Raw genomic sequence first — 19,608 nt, forward strand, 5'->3', positions numbered from 1 at the left:
AGAGGCAGCAGAATGGTTTGATACGACAGTGACTGGAGCAATGGATGATCAAGCCATTAGAAGGGCAATTATGGAATTTTTCCAGCCGTCACAACCAGCCTAGGTAAGAGAGATTACTCAACCAAGAAGGGTCGAGAGACCACCTGACCAAGCCGCTCCATTAAAAGGAATGCTGAAGAAGGAATCCTCGTTTACAAGGTAACTACTTTCCGTATCAGCATCACCGATGGCTTTCAAGGACTTGAACAGCCAGACAGATCACAAAACAGTCAAACCACGATTGCATAAATAGGAAGAACTACTCTTCCAACACCAACCCCAGCTGATGCCCAAGAAGCGAAGTTCAAACTGGTCGGAACCTCGAACAGTCATGGCAAGGCACACTCATGTGGCAAAACTTCCGTACCCTATTAACCAGGAGGAGATCAGAGCCTTGTTAAAGTACGCTGGGGCCCGTGGAGGACTCATCAAGGATTTCGCCGGAAGAGCCCAGATCCTGACGAAGCTTCCCTAGGATGACGTAAAGTTTAAATTTTCTGATGTCTGCAAGGCCGCGTTCCCATTTCTGAAAGATCGATTGATGAGTTATTCTATAATACGCGGCCCTGACTGGAATCACTTCTTTGAGGTGATATGTGAGACTAGTAATTGTGCTTTGGGAGCAATATTAAGTTAGAAAATCCAGGGGAAAAGTTATGTTGTCCTCTATGCATCAAAAACCTTGGGTCAGGGGCAAAGGAACTATGATGTGACCGAAAATGAGATGCTATCAGTAGTCTTTGCATTTGAGAAGTTCAGACAGCACCTACGAGGTTCCAAAGTGATGGTGTATACAAACCATGCGGCCATCAAATACCTATCGTCGAAGAGGGGATGAAACCCGCATTTGATCAGATGGTTACTCCTTCTACAGGAGTTTGAGTGGGAAGCAGTTGATAGGAGAAGATGTGAAAACATAGAGGCGAGTCACCTGCGCCAAATTCTGCAAAAAGAAAATACGGAAGCCATTCCAGACAAGTTCCCTGAAAGGCACATGCATCTGATCAAGTCGAAGTCTGAAGGACAGCGGATCTGCCAGGAAAGGAGGATTGATCAAAGCAAACAGAGAAGCTGGGAGCAACTTGAACCTAAAAGGGCAAAGTTCGCAGGAAGGACCAACAGTCTGGAGGAAAGCAAGTTACCTGGAAGGAACAGAATGGAGGCGTTTGTAGTGGACGATATTGCACTACCAATGCCTAGCTCACGCCAGTAAACATGTAGAAGGAGTGATCGGGTATTCATGGATAGTCTGCTTGATCAAGCGACAAATTCTAAATCTCTTAATCTGATCAAGTGACATTCCAAGGAGACCCAGACAAATTCTAAATCTCTTAATCGGGGATTTAATGTTCCACGTGATCAGTGCAAATTGAATTTAATTGGTGGTGCAGTGATTGAGTTGATAAGAGCAGGTGATGATAAGACGTGTGCAGTAATTAGAGAGGTGTCAGGCGGCGCCGACTGTTGAAATGAAAGGACGACCTGGAGAGAGGAAGGAAGCGTATTGGAGAATCTTTGCCATCTGGCATTCTGAAAAGGCGTGCCAGTACGCGAAAAGTCGCAAAGATCTCAATAGGCAGGGATCTCAACAGTCGGAGTTTGAGTATAAAAGGGGGTTTTCCGAATCTCACTTTCTATCAACTGCCTTCATAACCCTTGTGCTATCCTCATCTAATTCTCTCCAAATTCAAGTCACCAGCAAACATAATCAGAAAGAAAGGCAGTGCAATCAACTCGAAGACCTCCAATACCTCCTCGTTTTCTTCAGGAGCCGGTCTCAATAGTAATAATCAGAGATCCTTTTCACCACCGAGTCCACCAATCACCAAAACACCATTATCGCCCCCTAGATTCATCGGCCCACTCCAATATATGGACCCGGCTGACATAGGGCGTGTGGACTCTGTGCTCAGAAGTTTTTCCCGTCGGCACTGACCCCGTGGAGATTTACACCGCCCTAAAAGCTCGCCTAAGAATTTCTTGGTCTAAAGACCCTGCTCCGCCACCACCAACAGAAGGGCTGCCTCGTCCCAGTGACCTCCTTCTACGACGAAAGGAGGCAGAATTTAACCTCTCATCGACTATAGAGGAAGACTCCATCCCGAGAAGGACGCGCCACCAGACAATGAACCAGCTACTTCTTGAAGCTGAGGGTTCAAGGCAGCAAGCACGACTGTGGAGAGCAACCAGGTGAGAGCAGAGGAAGGGGGAAGAAAATATCCTTCCTTCCCCTAGTACGGGCCACCATACCAACCAAGGTACGAGGCTTGCTAATGCTGCCAGCATGCTGCTCCCCCCCCCGGAAGGAAAAAAAGAATAAAAAAATATACCAAGGAGGAGGAGCTCCGATAAACACGAAGCCTTAGAAGCAATAAGGAAGGCGCGCAACATTCCCCTGGTTCAACAATCTAGAAGGCAGTAGTATCACCCTTAACCCTGTTTCTTTGTGTAAATTGTGTTTTTGACTCCGTTCTCACACTTAGTCCTGTGTCTGGACTAAGTGTGAGAAGTTTATGGAAGTTGTTCTCAGTTTTTCCTATATCTGTTTTATTTTTTGTGTGGTTATTAGCATGTTTTGATTGCTGGCACTGCCTCACACTTAGCCCAGTGTCTGGTCTAAGTGTGAGAAGTTCTCTTGATGGTTGTATGCCATCGCCTGTGCCTAACCCTTCTTTCCACTGCATCCAGTCCCTCGAGGACGAGTTCATATGAAGTGGGGAGGGGGGACGGGTTAGTTACAATAAAATCATACATGCTAAAATTTTTTCTCAAAAATAACAAATTCCAGGTAGTAATATATACACAATATGCATGAAATTGGATAAATGGAAGACTTGATTACTTTTTGGGAGAGTTAGAAAAAGGATTCAGTATGCTCACATGTAAAACTTGATTGCAAAAACTTGATCAATTTGAATGACGCAAGTATGATGGAAACGCTCAATTTCTAAACCAACTGTGAAACCTCTCTATATGTGAGTTATAAGCCAAAAGTAGAACACTTTCTACTATTTTTACAAAAGAAAAAAAATTACGAGAGAGGCTGACTTTTAATATTGAGATGAAAATTGCATAAGTAGTAATGACTAAAGGCATTAGGAATTAACCATTTGAGCCGTGTTCTTCTTTCGTTCCACAAACCCGCCTCATTAGTCAAGGCACCCCCTAGTAGCCAATTCGAGCCCATACACTCTTTCCCTTTCTTTGAAGCCTTAAAACCAAATTCAATGTTTCATATCACATGAGAAAAGATGGTCAAAGAAATGAAGTTTGTCAAGGGAAACAAAAGGGGATAGCAATAAGAATGGTCGGAATAAAGGGTAGCTGGGTTGATCAAGTTAGACAATCAGGTTGATCATATGAAAAGAATGAAAAGGTTTGAAAAAAAAGGGGTGGCAGGAAATAATTGTAACCTGACCCAGGAAATCAAAAGTAAAAATAATAATAAGCCGAAGGTTATAAGGCTAAAGGTCGAAATCTGACCAAGAGGGAGCACCAAGAAATAAATATCCCAATTCTAATCCAGCGAGTTTAGTCAAATCTTTGGCCTTTCGACTCATGTGATTTTTCTTTAAAAATTTTATACTTAAACTTAGAACCCCTAGGACCCTAACCTAACACGTTACTACCCTTGAGCCCCGTTACAACCCAAAACAAAGACCTTAAGGACCTATCTTGTGTAGTCCGATTCAAAGTATTAAATTTGTGGCAACACCGAGTGAACAGTCCTAACATCTCTGGTGAGAAAGGAGTGACTGAGTGAATCCAACAGTGGTTTTTAAATTGAGCAATCTTGACAAGCTGACACCTTGATCAAGCAAAGGCGAAAGAGAAGGAACACAAGCTACTGACAAATGGATTGACCTCGACCTCGGATATGATTGTTGGATAATTATTTGGTCTAATGCATACATGTGAATACGTGTTTTTATCTTAAAGTTTTGTTTTTCTTTTCGTTTTCCTTAACTAGTGAAATAAGTAAACCATGCCTGAAATCTGCCTTATCTTTTTCTTTTATTTTTCTTTATACTTGAGGACAAGTATGTTTTAAGTGTGAGCAGTTTGATAAGGCTCATTTCATGCATCGGTTTAAGGGTGAAATACATGCTACTTAATCGGTTTATCGCGCAAAACAAGTGTTAAATGTGTAGAAATACCACTTAACTAAGGCAGCAAGGACGAACTGATCAAGCAAGTACAAAAGGCGATAAAAGGCCAAGAATCAGGGGAGTTGATCAAGGGGGAGCGATCAAGCAGTTAGGTGGGGACCGCTGGCTTCTAAAAGAAGAACACGTGAGGAAATGAGCTGGATATAGCGCACCATTCTGTTATCAAGGACGACGTTCTAGAAGGGGACACGTGCTGGAATATGAGACGCAAGGACGTAGCTGAGTCACGAATCTGTTACCAAAAAGCATCGTCATTCTAGAAGAACAGCACGTAGCAATCAATGAGTCGCTCACTCTCAGAATGAGCGAATATTCCCTGTCAAGATCGTTATCCAGCTGGCGGCCGAATCGAGCTTATAAATAGAGGGTGTGCCACCACAAGAAGGCATCCGAGACTTTACTTTCCGTCTAGTTTGGCTTAGCTTAGTTATTTAGCGTAGTTAAGCTCTCTAGCTTAGTTTAGTTCAGCTCTCTAGCTTAGTTAGATAGCTTAGTTTAAAGGGTGACCGAAAGGGAGCGCTGCAGATTACTCATTTCTGTTAGCGTTATCTTAAGTTTCCCGCTGAGATTTTTCTCAGTTTTTACCGCTTTCTTAGATTCCAAAGTGTTAGCTTAGTTTAAATTTCACGTTGTACTCAGCTTTTAGTTTAATCAAAGTTATTTTCGCTTTTAATCCGCGCATTTACTTTTCTGTTATTACCGACAATTCACTTGATCCAGTTGTTAAATTTCCATTGACCAAGCTAGCTAGTTTAATTCTGTCTAGATTAAAACCAGTAGTTAAAAACTCTCAAGTTAAAGCATGGTAGCAGCCAACCCCCCTGTTCACTACTCACACACTCGACACACCAACTTCTCTGTAGGATCGACCCCGAACTTGTCGCTTTACTGTTAAAGTTGTGCAAAATTGGGAGTTATAAATTACTTTGGTAAGGCGGAAAGGGCGAGAGCTAGATTGCATTGATTAAGTGGCAACGACATTTGCTAACTGATCCAATCGGTTCGGTTATCATTCCATATAACTTGATCCGCATTCTATTCGTGTTTTCGACCTCTTTCCAAGTCCTTCCATTTTGAACAAAAAATTTATAAGTATATACTCTTGGTCGGTGAAGGAGATGTTTATGTATAACTAAATTGAGGACACCCTTAGCAATTCAACCTTAAATGTTGAGTTTAGTCTAACAATCAACAATTATGGTAGAATTGTCAAAAGTTTCCCGGATTTAGTCTTATAGAGATGTCTCTTTCACCGACTAGAGTATATACAAATACAATTATTTAATTGTATTTGCATATTTTTAAAGTTGAAACAAATGAAAAAAAAGAAATAAAGGAAAAAGGACTTGAGTTCAACTTAAATTTAAAATTTAAGTTGAGGTGCCTACGTATCCTCAATGCTCATTTGCATTGGGGAATCAAAGCTCACGTAGTTCTCTAACCTTACTTACCTATTTGGCTTGACCGGTGGTTGACGGTTGGCCTACGACGCTTCATCCCCGGTGAATTCTTCACCTGGTTCCTCCGCACGAGTATCCCAATCAGGTTCTTGTTCTCTGACGTCGGCTTTGGCCCAATCATCAAGTAACATCACGGCTTCCATATTTCTTGCTGAGAGCTTACTACTTGATTCATCCAACACGCGTGATCCAACACTGAAAGCGGACTCGACGGCGACAGTGGAAGCCGGAACCGAAAAAAACTCCTTGACCATTGACACAAGTATGGGAAAATCTTTCTTGTGTGTTCCCCACCAATCGAGGACTCGATTTGGGTAGGAGTAGGACCTTCATCACTAAAGGAAAAGAGTGAATCAAAATATAAATCCAACTCACTTACCATACCTGAGGCCGACCTCCTGCCGGTGTTGTAGCTGTATAGGTCGGCTAATTGGGATTGCGTGTCAGGATCATCATAAACATTTTGAAATGTAAAACTATGTTGTTGAGAAGGGGGAGGTCTTCTAACTTGGTGGGTATTGTTGTACTTGGTTCCATATTCGGTGTAGAGAGAACGCAAGTTATACTCGAAGGTTTGTTAGACAATTGACCGGTTCAGGAGGCTTATTTGAAATGTTTCGATGAGGTCTACTCCGAATTCGTCACTGGTATCCTCTTGCAATGCTCGAAGTGGACCAAGATCAATAGACCCCAAATTGTTATAATAAAAGTCTAAAAACTTTGTTGTACCGGTTAATTTCCATTTGGGATCCAAGACCTTTGCAACCAAAAACACCGTTGGAATCTCACTGAAATACTTGAGCCATTTGTCAATCATATAATGTAAAACACACATCAATTCAGGAGAAGAAGACACATTTTTCATCGTTGTTTTAAAACCAAGTGATATATACATGCAATGCTCTAAAACACGAACAATAGTGCAATAATAAACACCTTATAATTCAACAGTCGCATTTTTGAAACATTTGAACAATTTAAATAAACTCATGCTTTGATCCCAACAACTATGCGACAGATATAAATCACGAACGAGATAAGTTCTAAAAAAATCACACAACTCATCTATATGCCCCAAAGTAGAATTCAAACAATCATATGTCGAATTCCATCTATGAGACACATCCATGATAAAGTTCGTATACCTTATCTTCTTCTGATGGTAATACTTTTTCCAAGCTTTGCCAATAGGCGACTTTTGATGGGTCACTCTAACTGCAGTTCTAATAGGAGAAATATACTTTTGCCACAATTCAAGCGCATCTTGTACACATAAATTCAAAATATGACTTATGCATCTTTGATGAAAATACTTACCATTGATAACTGGAGTGACTGAGATAGTATGCGTGTGCAGGTGCTGTGTAAATCAAACAGGTCCAGAGGATTCACTCAACCGCTAGGTCTAGCAAATCTCTAAACTATCTTAATATGTAGTTGGAACACTCTCAATCGCTTCAAAACCTTAACCCATTCTACTATTGGCTAGTATAGGGTAGTAAGGATCGATCCCACAGAGATGGAGGTGCTAGCAAATGCTCAGAGGATTTGGAAGGGGTTGGCTGCTGCCACGCAACTCATGGGTTAAGATTGGTTTAACTACTAGACTCAGAGAAATTTAAAGGTAACTAATCTATCTACTAGACCTAGGAAATAGGAAAAGGTACGTACGCATGCATGACTCGCGGAAATGAAATTTAACTAGAAAATTCAGATAACTAAACTACTTGGCCAGGCAAACAGGTTTCCAAAAACAGCTAAACAATTCGTAAACATGCAGTGGGAACCACTTTCCCGATTTAATTATGATGACAGAAAAGCTGCAAAAAGTAAACAACGGCCAACGACAGATTAGACTTCTAACTAACTTCTAACTTCATCTTTTTCAACAAGCTAAGTAAACACAAACGAAAACAGAGCATCAAACATGCGAAAACTAATAGATCTAAACTACTAGGCCGAGCAAAATAAGAAAACGACAGTAAACATCCATAACCATGCAAAATCAGAACATCACGTCTCAGATGCATAACTCCAAACATCGATTCAACTCAGATCAACAAAACAAACTCCACTACATTCAGATCCATATCTCCTCAACTTAAATTCAACCATAAATCAACTCCGATCAACCTGATCTCAACTCTAAATCAAACATCAATTGCGAAAAGCGTCCAAATCAGTAAAAACCAACAATCAAACATCAGAAACAGCTAAATAGAAAATAGAAACTTCCATAGCTACTAAATTAAGAGTCAACACAGAAATATCAAACGTTGAGCTTCCAACAGAGAAGTTCACGATGAACAAAACAACGGAAAATAAAGCAATTGTATCTTCGCCCTTCGTTAGGACGATTTTACACCACGGAAACTAAACTAGACCACCACGAACTCCCAAAATTACCTCATTGATGCTAAGTTCCCAGAGAAATATGTGTGTGAAGCGAAGAGAAATGAGCTATGAGCGAAAAGTAATGTGATGAGCTTGATGCCTCTCTTCATGATTGTGTCTCTATTTATAGTTGAGGCTCGGATTTCTAGGGTACTCTCCCTTAATGATTTGTCATTTTTGCCCTTTCTAGAAAATCCTTCAAAAGATGTTTTTCTGCTCACAACTGTTCCCGCCTTTGACCTTGTAATCCCCTGGGTCAGGTTGCAAGTTGGCCTCTTCACTCTATTTTCCTTCGATTTCCTCTGCTTGGTAAATTTTTCATCCGCTTCCTGAGTCTGGCAGATTCTCTACACACCTTAATTTATAAACGTGTGTTACTTCATGAAAATTACAGAATCTAACCCCATAGCCGATACATGAAATGAGCATTATCAAACTGCTCACACTTAAAACATACTTGCCCTCAAGTATAAAAGACAAAAAATAAAGAAATAAGGCAAATTTCATGCATGGTTATTACTTTACTGACTCTAAAGAAAAGAAACAAACACAAACTCTTAGACCTAGACACAGAAAGACTTAGACAATAAACACAAACACACATAAAAATGAAACAAAACAGATAAGACACAAAACAAAAAGAAACAAACACATATGTATAAACTGGTTCAAGTTCTAGCAGTCGTCTCCACAAGCTTAAGGTCAATTCAATTTTTGTCTATCAGTTCGTCAAGATAGCCTCCATTTTCACCAATTGTTGCATTCACTTGGTCACTCATTCTTCACCAGAAACGTTAGGACCATTCACTCATTTATGTTTTTACCATACCACTGATGCATTGGGTTCTACTGACACAGAAAAAGTTCCTTAAGGTCTTTATTTTAATTGTAACGAGGCTAGGGGATTGTATTGTATATAGACGAGAATCCTAGGGGTTCTAAGTTCAAGATATATAAGTATAATTATGTGAAGGATATGTGAACTTAGGGACAAAAGATGGAAACAACCTTCCTATTTACAAATCTAACTTCCCAAAACCTGGAGTTGTTCCTTGGCCATTTTGGCCTTACTATTCTCACTATCCTCTATTGGGTCAGGTTACAATTCTTTTCCTACCCATCTTTTCTAACTTTCCTTTTCTAATTTTTTTCATATTTTCTCTTGGGTCAGGCTATAAATTTTTTTCCTGCCCTTTGTTTTTCTCCTTTTTTTCTTTTTCTAATTCTTTCTTTCTTCATTTTTTTCTCGGGTCAGGTTACAACTTTTTCCTACCTTTTTTCTTCTCTAATTTTTTTCCTGGGTCAGGTTATAGAATTTCCTGCCCGTTCTTATTTTCTAACTTCCTACTTTGTGTTCCCCTATTTCACAATCTATTTCCTACTCCGAATGGTGAGTTGTCCCTACTCAGCCCCTTATTCACATGACATGGAAGCTAAGGTGCCAAAAGAAAGGACAAATCTGAACAGGCTCAACTTTGCTAGCTAGGGGGTGCCCTTACAATGAGGCGGGTCTAGTAGATTCGAAAGAATTAAGCTCAACTCGTTTCTCCTATTGCCTTTAGTCCTTACTCCCCTATGTCATTTTCCTTGGCAGCCTCTCTGTTTTTTTTCTGTTTAGTAGAATGTGTTCTGCTATAAGCTTTTAACTCACTTTTAGAAGGCTTCACAACTAGATCAAATTAAGGCTTTTCTACCGTTCTTACTTCCTCCAAACTAATTTTGATTTATTAAGGAAAGAGGTCTTAAAATTGACATTCATCCTCTCTTCGATCACTCTCACTAAGGGAATCTTGCTTTTTATTTCGCCAGTTTATACTTAAACACATAGGCCCTAAAAAACTCTACTGACTCAAAAACTAACTCAAAACTAATTGCACCGATTCCTCCCCGCTCCCACTTCATTCCTGCTTGTCCCCAAGCATTTCCGATGAAGTGGAAAACATGGCAGTTAGTGCGCACATACTGACAGACCCTAAAAATACAAAGAAAACACAAACTTCTTACACTTAGACCAAGAATTGGGCTAAGTAGGAGAAGAAACAGAACAACAAACCAACAAAACATATATACAACACAAACTTCTCACACTTAGGCCAAGCAATGGACTAAGTGGGAGAAGAAACAATCACAGAAAATAACAGAAACCAAAAACATGTTTTATTAACAAAAAACTTCTCACACTTAAACCAAGAATTGGGCTTAATGGGAGAAGACACCAAACACAGATATATACAGACACAACAAAACATGCAAGAAAATAGATAAGCATGCAAAACCTAAACAGACACGTAAAATTACTTGGAATTGGGGGTTTAATTCTATGTCTGGCTCCCTTGGGAGCCAGACTTCTGGGGCACTTTCTTCGGGTGGTCGGCCTTCACTTTCTTAGGAACCGATGGGGCAGGTTCCTCTGTCTCCTTCACTGCTTACTTTGGTACGTACTTCTTGACTGATGTGGTGGTGGGGTTGGTCATCACTTCCTTCATTTTCTTGGTTGGGGTACTTGCTGGATCACTGGCGGCTTCTTAAGAGATGAAGCTCCTAGGTCTGGCTGTTTAGGCTCACTGCTGGGTCTAGGAGGCATCATCTGCTGGGTCGTGGGAAATCTCTTCTCCATTGAGGCGATCATCCTCATCATCACATTGATGGCCTCGGCCATCTGTCCATTCTGAACTTCCATGGTCCCCTTAAGCCCCATGATAGCAGTGCTCATCACGTTCATCTCAGTCTTGACCTCTCCCATCTCGCGTCGCCATTCTTCTCTCTTCACAGTCGCCACTTCAGGCTTGCCCACCTCATAAAATGCGACCTTTCCATCCTTCATCCTCAAGAGCCCTTTGTTGAAGAAAAATGCTTCGTTGAATAGCTCAGAGGCATCGCACATTTGCACCTCGACATCCTCAAGAGCCCTTTTCATCTCGACATCCTCCAATTCTCTCTTCACAGTCGCCACCTTCATGCTCACATTTCTTCTCAGATAGACGCCAAGGAGGTGGCGGACTATGTGGGTGCTCATTAGATTGCATGTCTGGGCCAACCAGTATCCAAGGTGGACCTCCACACTTTTTAGCATACACCATGTAAAATATAGTTCGGGTGTGGTAAGGGCAGTACTTATCTGACCCAACAGATTGTACCCAAGGAAGACCTGCGCAAAGCGAAGTATGGGGTTGACGATGTGAAATCCTTTTGACGAACTCGTCTTGACACCCCTCCACGCTTGTGGGTGATAAGCGCCCAGACCGTTTGCATGTCAAAGCCATCAGTTTTCTTTGGGGGGCCTATCTCTATCATCCAGATCCCTTTGTCGTCTTCCTCTAGGGTGAACAATCCCATCCTCAGGGACTACTCCCGAATGCTCATCACCATATCTTCATTAAAAAGGCAGAAATTGATAGAGTCGGCGTCAGGGTCCATGGTGGACTTGAACTTGAACGATGTGAAGAATTCCTTGGCCAAGGCAATTGGCACCTCTGTCGTGCAGTGATCCAACAGCCACTCAAATCCTATGGCGCGGATGTATGTTAGGAACTCTTTTTCCGCCTCTATCTCCCGAAGGGATGGGGGGTCATACATCTTCCCTGAGTTCGCGAGCTTCCCCTTCGAAGCGCGCCCTTCACAAATCAGAACCAGTTTTTGGTCCTCAAAGTTGAGCATGGCTTCCAGCAGCCTCCGCGTCACTAACACTTCCATCATCTTGTATACAGGCTCCTCATCCTGTTGGTCCTCCACTTCCTCGTTCTCTTCATCACTATCTTCAGCCTCCTCTGTCGGCTAGGCAAACGGTACGCGGATCGGTTCTGGAGAGGCTTCCTTAATCACGAGGGTCGATGAAGCTTGCCCATCCTCCAGTACGACAATATCTTCCAACCTATCAGCTTTCTCCATCTTACCATCGTCCTCATCGACGATCTCCTCTTCCTCAGCAATCACTTCCTTAGGGATTTCTCCCTCAAAACACTATTTCTCCTCACCATCCTAAGCAATCTCATCATCACCCTCTCCAGTCTTAACACCGCTACCCTCAACATCCTTGTCACTCACTCCTTCCTCCACTTGTCTACCCTCGCCCTTGTTATCGTCTCTTTCTTCCTCAACAATCCTCGTTCCTTCCAACCCATCATCATTCTCATCCTCATTCCTCATTCCTCGTTCCTTCTACTCCATTATCCCCCTCCGTCTCCACATTATCATGTTCCTCTTCATAAACATTCCCATCCCCTGTCTCTACTCTTTCCTCCCCCGAATTAGTGGGTGGAACTATAGGCGTGATAATCTGGGGTTCGGGTTGGGTGGACGGTACTATAGGGATGGATTCCGAGATTAGGGTGTCGGAAGGAGGTTTGGGGGTTTCTTTTTGGGCTGAGATGGCTTTGCATGTTGAAGTCACTGTTAGGTTTGCAAGTCGGGGAGGGACTTTGATCGGGGCTAGACTTGAAGCGGCCCCCTTCTTCTTGAGATCTTCTGTGATACGAGTGAAAAAATCGCTAGCCTTTTCCCCTTTTCCGAGTTTCTTCATGAACTCTTTCATAAGTTGTTTTGGATCAGTATCGTCGGTTGGTGGTTGGATAGAAGGAGGCGAAGGGTCACCAGGAGCGGCAATTGTGGTTGTCGTCGGCAGATTCTAGTTGCTCCGCTGTTGGGGTAGTCCTCAGATCTTGCGATGATGAAGTTGCAACCGCCTCTGTCTGAGGAACGGACTGTTGCTTCTTCGCTAGAGGATTTTTCATTGCCGGTTTTGATGACGACTCGCCGGCTGTGGACTTGACCGGTTGGGAATTCTTCCGTCGAGCCTTATGTTGTGGTGGTTGGTTCTCCATGGTGGTTGGGTCAGAAATTGGTGATGGTTGGTGGCAGTTTTGCCGGAAACTGTCACAAAAGAATTTTGGAATGGTGAGTTGAGGGTTTCGAAAATTTGTTGTGTATGTTATGAGAGAAAATAAGGTGAGGGAGAAGTTAAAAGAGTATAAGGGAAGTTATTTTAGGAAAAATAAGTAAAACGAAAAAGAAAAGGAAAATAAGGAAATAAAAAAATAAAAGGAAAAGTAGGAAGAGGGGCAGTTGCATGCTGATGCAAGCAGTCAGCAACCGTACGCCTCCCCATCTTTAAAATTTTAAATTTTGAATTTTTAAAACTTCCCCCCAAATTTTTAACCGAAAATTCCTCTCCCTCATTTTTTCGCTGAAATTCATCATTTACTCTCTCATAACCATACTTAGATAGAATTAACTAAAAAAACGAGACATCTAAGCAACTTGGCCAAGGGGATGCGAATCCAAAATATTTTCAATTTTAAAACTGCTCGTCCAAATATGCTCGATGTTTCAAAAATATTTTTGGAAAATTCAATTTTTTTTTCTTTGTTTGGATTTTTTAAATTAGGAATTTAGAAAAAACACATTTACATTATTTACAAAATATGCATAGGTATTCTTGGGAGTGTGCTGGTTCAGTTTACAGATTAAAACTCCTTTCCTTTCTACCTGACCCAGCAATTCCCTAAGTATACCTAGCAACCTGACCAGCTAGGCAATAGTGGAAAGCATGGGTAGTGGAATCTCTTCCACTACACACATCTCTGAACTATCCCTAAACACCTTGACTCTGTGACCATTAACAAAAAACGGGATAGAGTTAGAGGTGCTTCCCTGAATTTCCACGGCTCCATTCGCTCGGAGGCCAACAATTGTGTAGGGTCCTATCCACTTGGACTTTAGCTTCCCAGGCATCAGCTTGAGCCTTGATTGGAATAAGAGCACTTTCTGACCGACTTGCAATTCCTTGACCCGGAGGTTTTTGTCATGCCATGATTTGGTTTTCTCTATGTACCACATTGCGGCATCATACGACTCAAGTCTAAGTTCCTCCAGCCCTTGTAGTTGCAGCTTTATCTCTTCCTCACAGGCTTGGGCTTTATATTCATCTCCTTGACTGCCCAATAAGCTTTATGTTCAACTCCGACAGGGAGGTCGCACATCTTGCCAAATATTAGCCTGTACGGTGACATTCCAATGGGAGTTTTGAATGCCGTTCGATAAGCCCATAAAGCATCATCGAGTCTCTTACTCCAATCCTTTCATGATGGGTTCACTGTCTTCTCCAGAATAGCTTTGATTTCCCTGTTTGATACTTCTCCTTGCCCATTTGACAGGGGGTGATAAGGAGTAGATAGCATGTGGTGGACTCCATACTTTCTCATCAACGCTTCAATAGCTCGATTGCATAAATGGGTTCCCTTGTCATAAATAATAGCCCTAGGAACTCCATATCTATTGAATATGTTAGCTTTCAAAAACTTGTCTACCTCCTTGGATTCACACGAGCTTGTAGCCTTTGCCTCTATCCATTTGGACACATATTCCACTGCTACCAGAATGTAAGTATTGCCATAAGAAGATGGAAACGGACCCATGAAGTCCATCCCCCAAACATCAAAAATCTCACAGACAATTATGGGAACCTGCGGCATTTCATCCCTCGCAGAGATCCCCCCGGTCTGTTGGCAGCGATTACAACTCTGACAAAATTCATAGGCATCTCTATTCAGCGTAGGCCAGTCGAACCAGCTATCAAGAACTTTTTGAGCTGTCTTTCATGGCCCAAAGTGACGACCACATGCCATTGTATGGCAATGATTCAAAACATCTTTTTGCTCCCACTCGGGAATACATCTCCTGATCACTTGATCTGAACCCATCCTCCAGAGGTAAGGGTCATCCCATAAATAATATCTGGCTTCACTCTTTAGTTTCATCCTCCAGGCCCGGGAAATATCTGGTGTACTAGGTAACTCTCCCGTGACTAAGTAATTTGCCAGATCTGCAAACCAAGGTTCTGAAATCTTTTTGCAGGAGACGAGTAAGCGGTTGTGAAATCTTTGCAAAATCTCTTATGAACCGTCAGTAAAAACCATCGTGGCTTAAGAACCCTCTTACTTCCCTGTGATTTGTAGGGTAAGGTAGTTTCAAGATCACATCCACCTTTGCCTTGTCCGCTTGAATACCTCTCTCAGATATGACATGGCCTAGGACGATGCCTTCAGGGACCATGAAATGGCATTTCTCAAAGTTGAGGACGAGGTACTTCTCTTGACATCTCCTCAGTGCAACATCCTAATGATCTAGGCATGACTCAAATGAATCCCCATAAACAGTGAAGTCATCCATGAAGATTTCTATACACTCTTCTAGTAGGTTGGAGAAAATGCTCATCATGCATCTCTGGAAGGTTCAAAGTGCGTTACAAAGTCCAAAGGGCATTCTTCGATAAGCATACGTGCCAAATGGACAGGTGAAACTTTTTTTGTCTTGATCTTCTGGATTCACATAAATCTAGAAATATCCAATGTAACCATCAAGAAAACAGAAGTATTGTTTCCCAGCTAACCTCTCCAGCATCTGATCAATGAAAGGCAGGGGAAAATGATCTTTCCGAGTGGCTGCATTCAAATTTCTGTAATCGATACACATTCGCCATCCCGTGACTAATCTCGTGGGTACCGTTTCGTTCTTCTTATTTTTTACCACTTGTGTTCCAGATTTCATCGGCACCATGTGTACCGGACTCACCCACTCACTGTCTCGGATCAAATAGATGATTCCCAAGAATACTAGTTTCAATACTTCCTTCACGACCTCTTCTCTCATGTTTGGATTCAGCTTTCTTTGTGGATCCCGGTAGGCCTTTGCACCTTCTTCTAAACGGATGTGATGCATGCAGGGATCGGGGCTAATACTCACCAGGTCTGACAACGTCCACCCTATAGCTTTCTTATTCCTCCTGAGCACCGCCAATAACTTTTTCTCCTACTCCTGGGTCAAGTTGTTGTTGATGATAACAGAGAACGTTTCATTCTCCTCCAGGTACCCATACTTCAGGCCCGGTGGAAGTGTCGTCAATTCTTTCTTTGGTGAACTTGCCTCTTGGGGTAGTGGATTCTTTTCCATTTCCTTCTTGGTGAAATCCTCTAGGTCTGGTAATTTTTCCATACTGGCCAGATAGGCAGACCCCTTTGACCTGGCAGACGTCGGATTCTTGCAAAATTCCTTGATTGCCTCTGCTAACTTCTCATCTGTCAATTTTTGAGTATTCATTGCCTCACACCATCCTACTACTTCTTTATCAATTGAGTGACTCATTTCTGAATTATCAATCTGTTGATGCAAGAGTTCAGTCTCAAGATATTCCTGAACCAAGGGGTTAATAATATCCACGGCATGAAGATTTTCCACATCCAAAGGTTTTCTCATAGACTCATCAATGATAAAAGTGAATTTCTCCCCATGATAGTCCAGACAAATCGTTCCATAAAAAACGTCAATTATAGTCTTAGTTGTGCGTAGGAACGGTCTACCTAAAAGCACTCCGCTAGACTCAACGGATTCATTCTCACTCATCTTTATCACATGGAAATCAGCAGGATACAAGAAATCATGCACTTTACCTATCACATTCTCTAGCACACCTTCTGGACTTATGCACGATCTATCAGCCAGTTGGATTACTATGTTCGTATTAACTAACCTTACTCCTACCAATTTTTCGTAAAGTGAAAGAGGTAACACATTGATGGACGCACCTAGGTCACACATTACATGCTCAACTTTCACGTTACCTATGTCGATGAGTAACGTAAACATACCTGGGTCGGTCCTCTTTGATGGCAGCCTCCTCTTTTGTATCACTGCTGAAACGCTCTCCCCAATCACGATTTTCCCATCTGAATTGGTTTTCACAGCAATGAATTCCTTAATAAATTTGCTGAAGAGAGGCAATTTCAGAGCCTGTAGAAATGGTAGGTTGATTTCCAGCTTGCCGAAAATTTCCATGAAATCTACTGGATCATCTTTCTTCTTTCTGGCTTCCCCTCTATAGTTTCAATACTTCCTTCACGACCTCTTCTCTCATGTTTGGATTCAGCTTTCTTTGTGGATCCCGGTCGGCCTTTGCACCTTCTTCTAAACGGATGTGATGCATGCAGGGATCGGGGCTAATACTCACCAGGTCTGACAACGTCCACCCTATAGCTTTCTTATTCCTCCTGAGCACCGCCAATAACTTTTTCTCCTACTCCTGGGTCAAGTTGTTGTTGATGATAACAGAGAACGTTTCATTCTCCTCCAGGTACCCATACTTCAGGCCCGGTGGAAGTGTCGTCAATTCTTTCTTTGGTGAACTTGCCTCTTGGGGTAGTGGATTCTTTTCCATTTCCTTCTTGGTGAAATCCTCTAGGTCTGGTAATTTTTCCATACTGGCCAGATAGGCAGACCCCTTTGACCTGGCAGACGTCGGATTCTTGCAAAATTCCTTGATTGCCTCTGCTAACTTCTCATCTGTCAATTTTTGAGTATTCATTGCCTCACACCATCCTACTACTTCTTTATCAATTGAGTGACTCATTTCTGAATTATCAATCTGTTGATGCAAGAGTTCAGTCTCAAGATATTCCTGAACCAAGGGGTTAATAATATCCACGGCATGAAGATTTTCCACATCCAAAGGTTTTCTCATAGACTCATCAATGATAAAAGTGAATTTCTCCCCATGATAGTCCAGACAAATCGTTCCATAAAAAACGTCAATTATAGTCTTAGTTGTGCGTAGGAACGGTCTACCTAAAAGCACTCCGCTAGACTCAACGGATTCATTCTCACTCATCTTTATCACATGGAAATCAGCAGGATACAAGAAATCATGCACTTTACCTATCACATTCTCTAGCACACCTTCTGGACTTATGCACGATCTATCAGCCAGTTGGATTACTATGTTCGTATTAACTAACCTTACTCCTACCAATTTTTCGTAAAGTGAAAGAGGTAACACATTGATGGACGCACCTAGGTCACACATTACATGCTCAACTTTCACGTTACCTATGTCGATGAGTAACGTAAACATACCTGGGTCGGTCCTCTTTGATGGCAGCCTCCTCTTTTGTATCACTGCTGAAACGCTCTCCCCAATCACGATTTTCCCATCTGAATTGGTTTTCACAGCAATGAATTCCTTAATAAATTTGCTGAAGAGAGGCAATTTCAGAGCCTGTAGAAATGGTAGGTTGATTTCCAGCTTGCCGAAAATTTCCATGAAATCTACTGGATCATCTTTCTTCTTTCTGGCTTCCCCTCTATAGGGGAATGGTTAACTGTGTTGCTGGATTCCCCCTTGGTAAACTCTCCAGTTTCTTTCATTGCTTCTTCTGTTTCCACTTCAGTTCCTGGGCTCAAGAAGAACGGATCATCCCCTGCTCCAGTGTTTTCCTTCTGCTGAACCATGTTGTCTTTTTCCTCACTCGCCATAGTCGGCTCTCGCTCATCAATCTTCATTGTTGGCCCTTTATACTCTCGTCCTGATCTCAGGGTAATTTGACTGATGTTTGCTATGTCCGGTGGTTTAATTGAAGCAGGAATTCTTCCTTCGTTCCCTCGCATCTCACTTAATGAAGTGGCAATTTGAGACATTTGTTTGGTCAGCATATCCTTCACCGCCTTTTGTTCTTGCTGCGCATCTTGCTACTTGTGGACTATGTCATTATTAGATTGCATGTTGCTCTGAAGATGTTGTTGTGAGCTGAGTAAATCGCCTACCACATCATCTGTATGCTGTGAATGTTTGGGGTACGGCTGACTTGAACTTGATCCCTGGTTCGGGTAGAAATTCTCCTGTTGCCCGTAGTTCGAATTATAATGGCAATACGGTCCTTAGCTTCCTTGGTAATTAATTGGCTGAAGGATTTGAATTATTGCCCTGGTAGTTCCTCTGGTGCCGGGGAATATAGTTACTTGCTGGTTGATTCTGATTCATGTTGGACCAATTCGACTGGTTCCCTTGATTCCTATTTCCCCAATTGTTCTGTCCCTCTTGATTCATGTTGGACCAGTTCTGCTGGAAATTCTGTCCTTCTTGATTTCTACCAAACCAATTAGATTGGTAATTCTGCCCCTCCTGATTCCTGTTAGGCCATTTAGATTGCCCTTCAGGTGGATTAGTATTATGCGGTTGAGGAGGCGGATTCTGGTTCCCATCAGCCCATCCGAAATTAGGATGATCTTCCAAGGGTTCCAGTTACGTTTCTGGTTATTCTGGTTCCAGTTTCCCACTGCATTCACTTGGGCTTGGAATTCCATCTCTCCTTGTGGACCATAATATTCACATCCTTCCTCTGGACCAGGTAACTGCTTGACTTTTTCTATTGGGGCCGGTAGATTAGTCTTTCCTAGACCATTCTGAATCCCCTTCTCCAGCTTGTCCATCCTAGCGTCCATTCTATCCTCATCTTGGACCATCATTGCATCTACATTTCCCCTTCTAAGAATAGTGGTACGAGGGGAGTGATATGCTTTCTTGGCTCCAATAAGCCTCTTTAGGATATCCTAGCCTTCGCTCACACGCTTCCTAGCAAAATCTCCTCCGCTTGATGTATTTACAAGATCCTTGCACTCTGGAGTCATCCCACCGTAAAAATTGTTGTATATCTCTGCTTTAGCCATACGGTTGTTTGGGCATGAGTCTAGCAATCCCTTGCAACGCGACCAATATTGGC

At 42.2% G+C, this 19,608-nt stretch overlaps 1 protein-coding gene across 1 annotated transcript; it reads right to left on the reverse strand.

Annotated features, from left to right (window-relative positions):
• Positions 1–17,129: 17,129 nt before the first annotated feature.
• Positions 17,130–18,526, reverse strand: LOC121760489. The gene is made up of 3 exons (XM_042156148.1): positions 18,212–18,526; positions 17,966–18,107; positions 17,130–17,854 (listed from the first exon to the last, which is right to left on the reverse strand). The coding sequence occupies exons 1-3, from the start codon at positions 18,524–18,526 to the stop codon at positions 17,130–17,132; spliced, it is 1,182 nt and encodes a 393-aa protein (XP_042012082.1).
• Positions 18,527–19,608: the final 1,082 nt, after the last annotated feature.

This window comes from Salvia splendens, chromosome 13, assembly GCF_004379255.2.
Source record: "Salvia splendens isolate huo1 chromosome 13, SspV2, whole genome shotgun sequence".
Classification (NCBI taxonomy): Eukaryota; Viridiplantae; Streptophyta; class Magnoliopsida; order Lamiales; family Lamiaceae; genus Salvia; species Salvia splendens.

Coding starts and splice junctions, on each gene's coding strand:
- LOC121760489 (XM_042156148.1), bottom strand. CDS start 18,526: ATGTCTCAAATTGCCACTTCATTAAGTGAGATGCGAGGGAACGAAGGA. Junction 18,108..18,211: donor AGGGGGAATCCAGCAACACA/GTTAACCATTCC, acceptor CCATTTCTACAG/GCTCTGAAATTGCCTCTCTT. Junction 17,855..17,965: donor ATCAAAGAGGACCGACCCAG/GTATGTTTACGT, acceptor AAAAATTGGTAG/GAGTAAGGTTAGTTAATACG.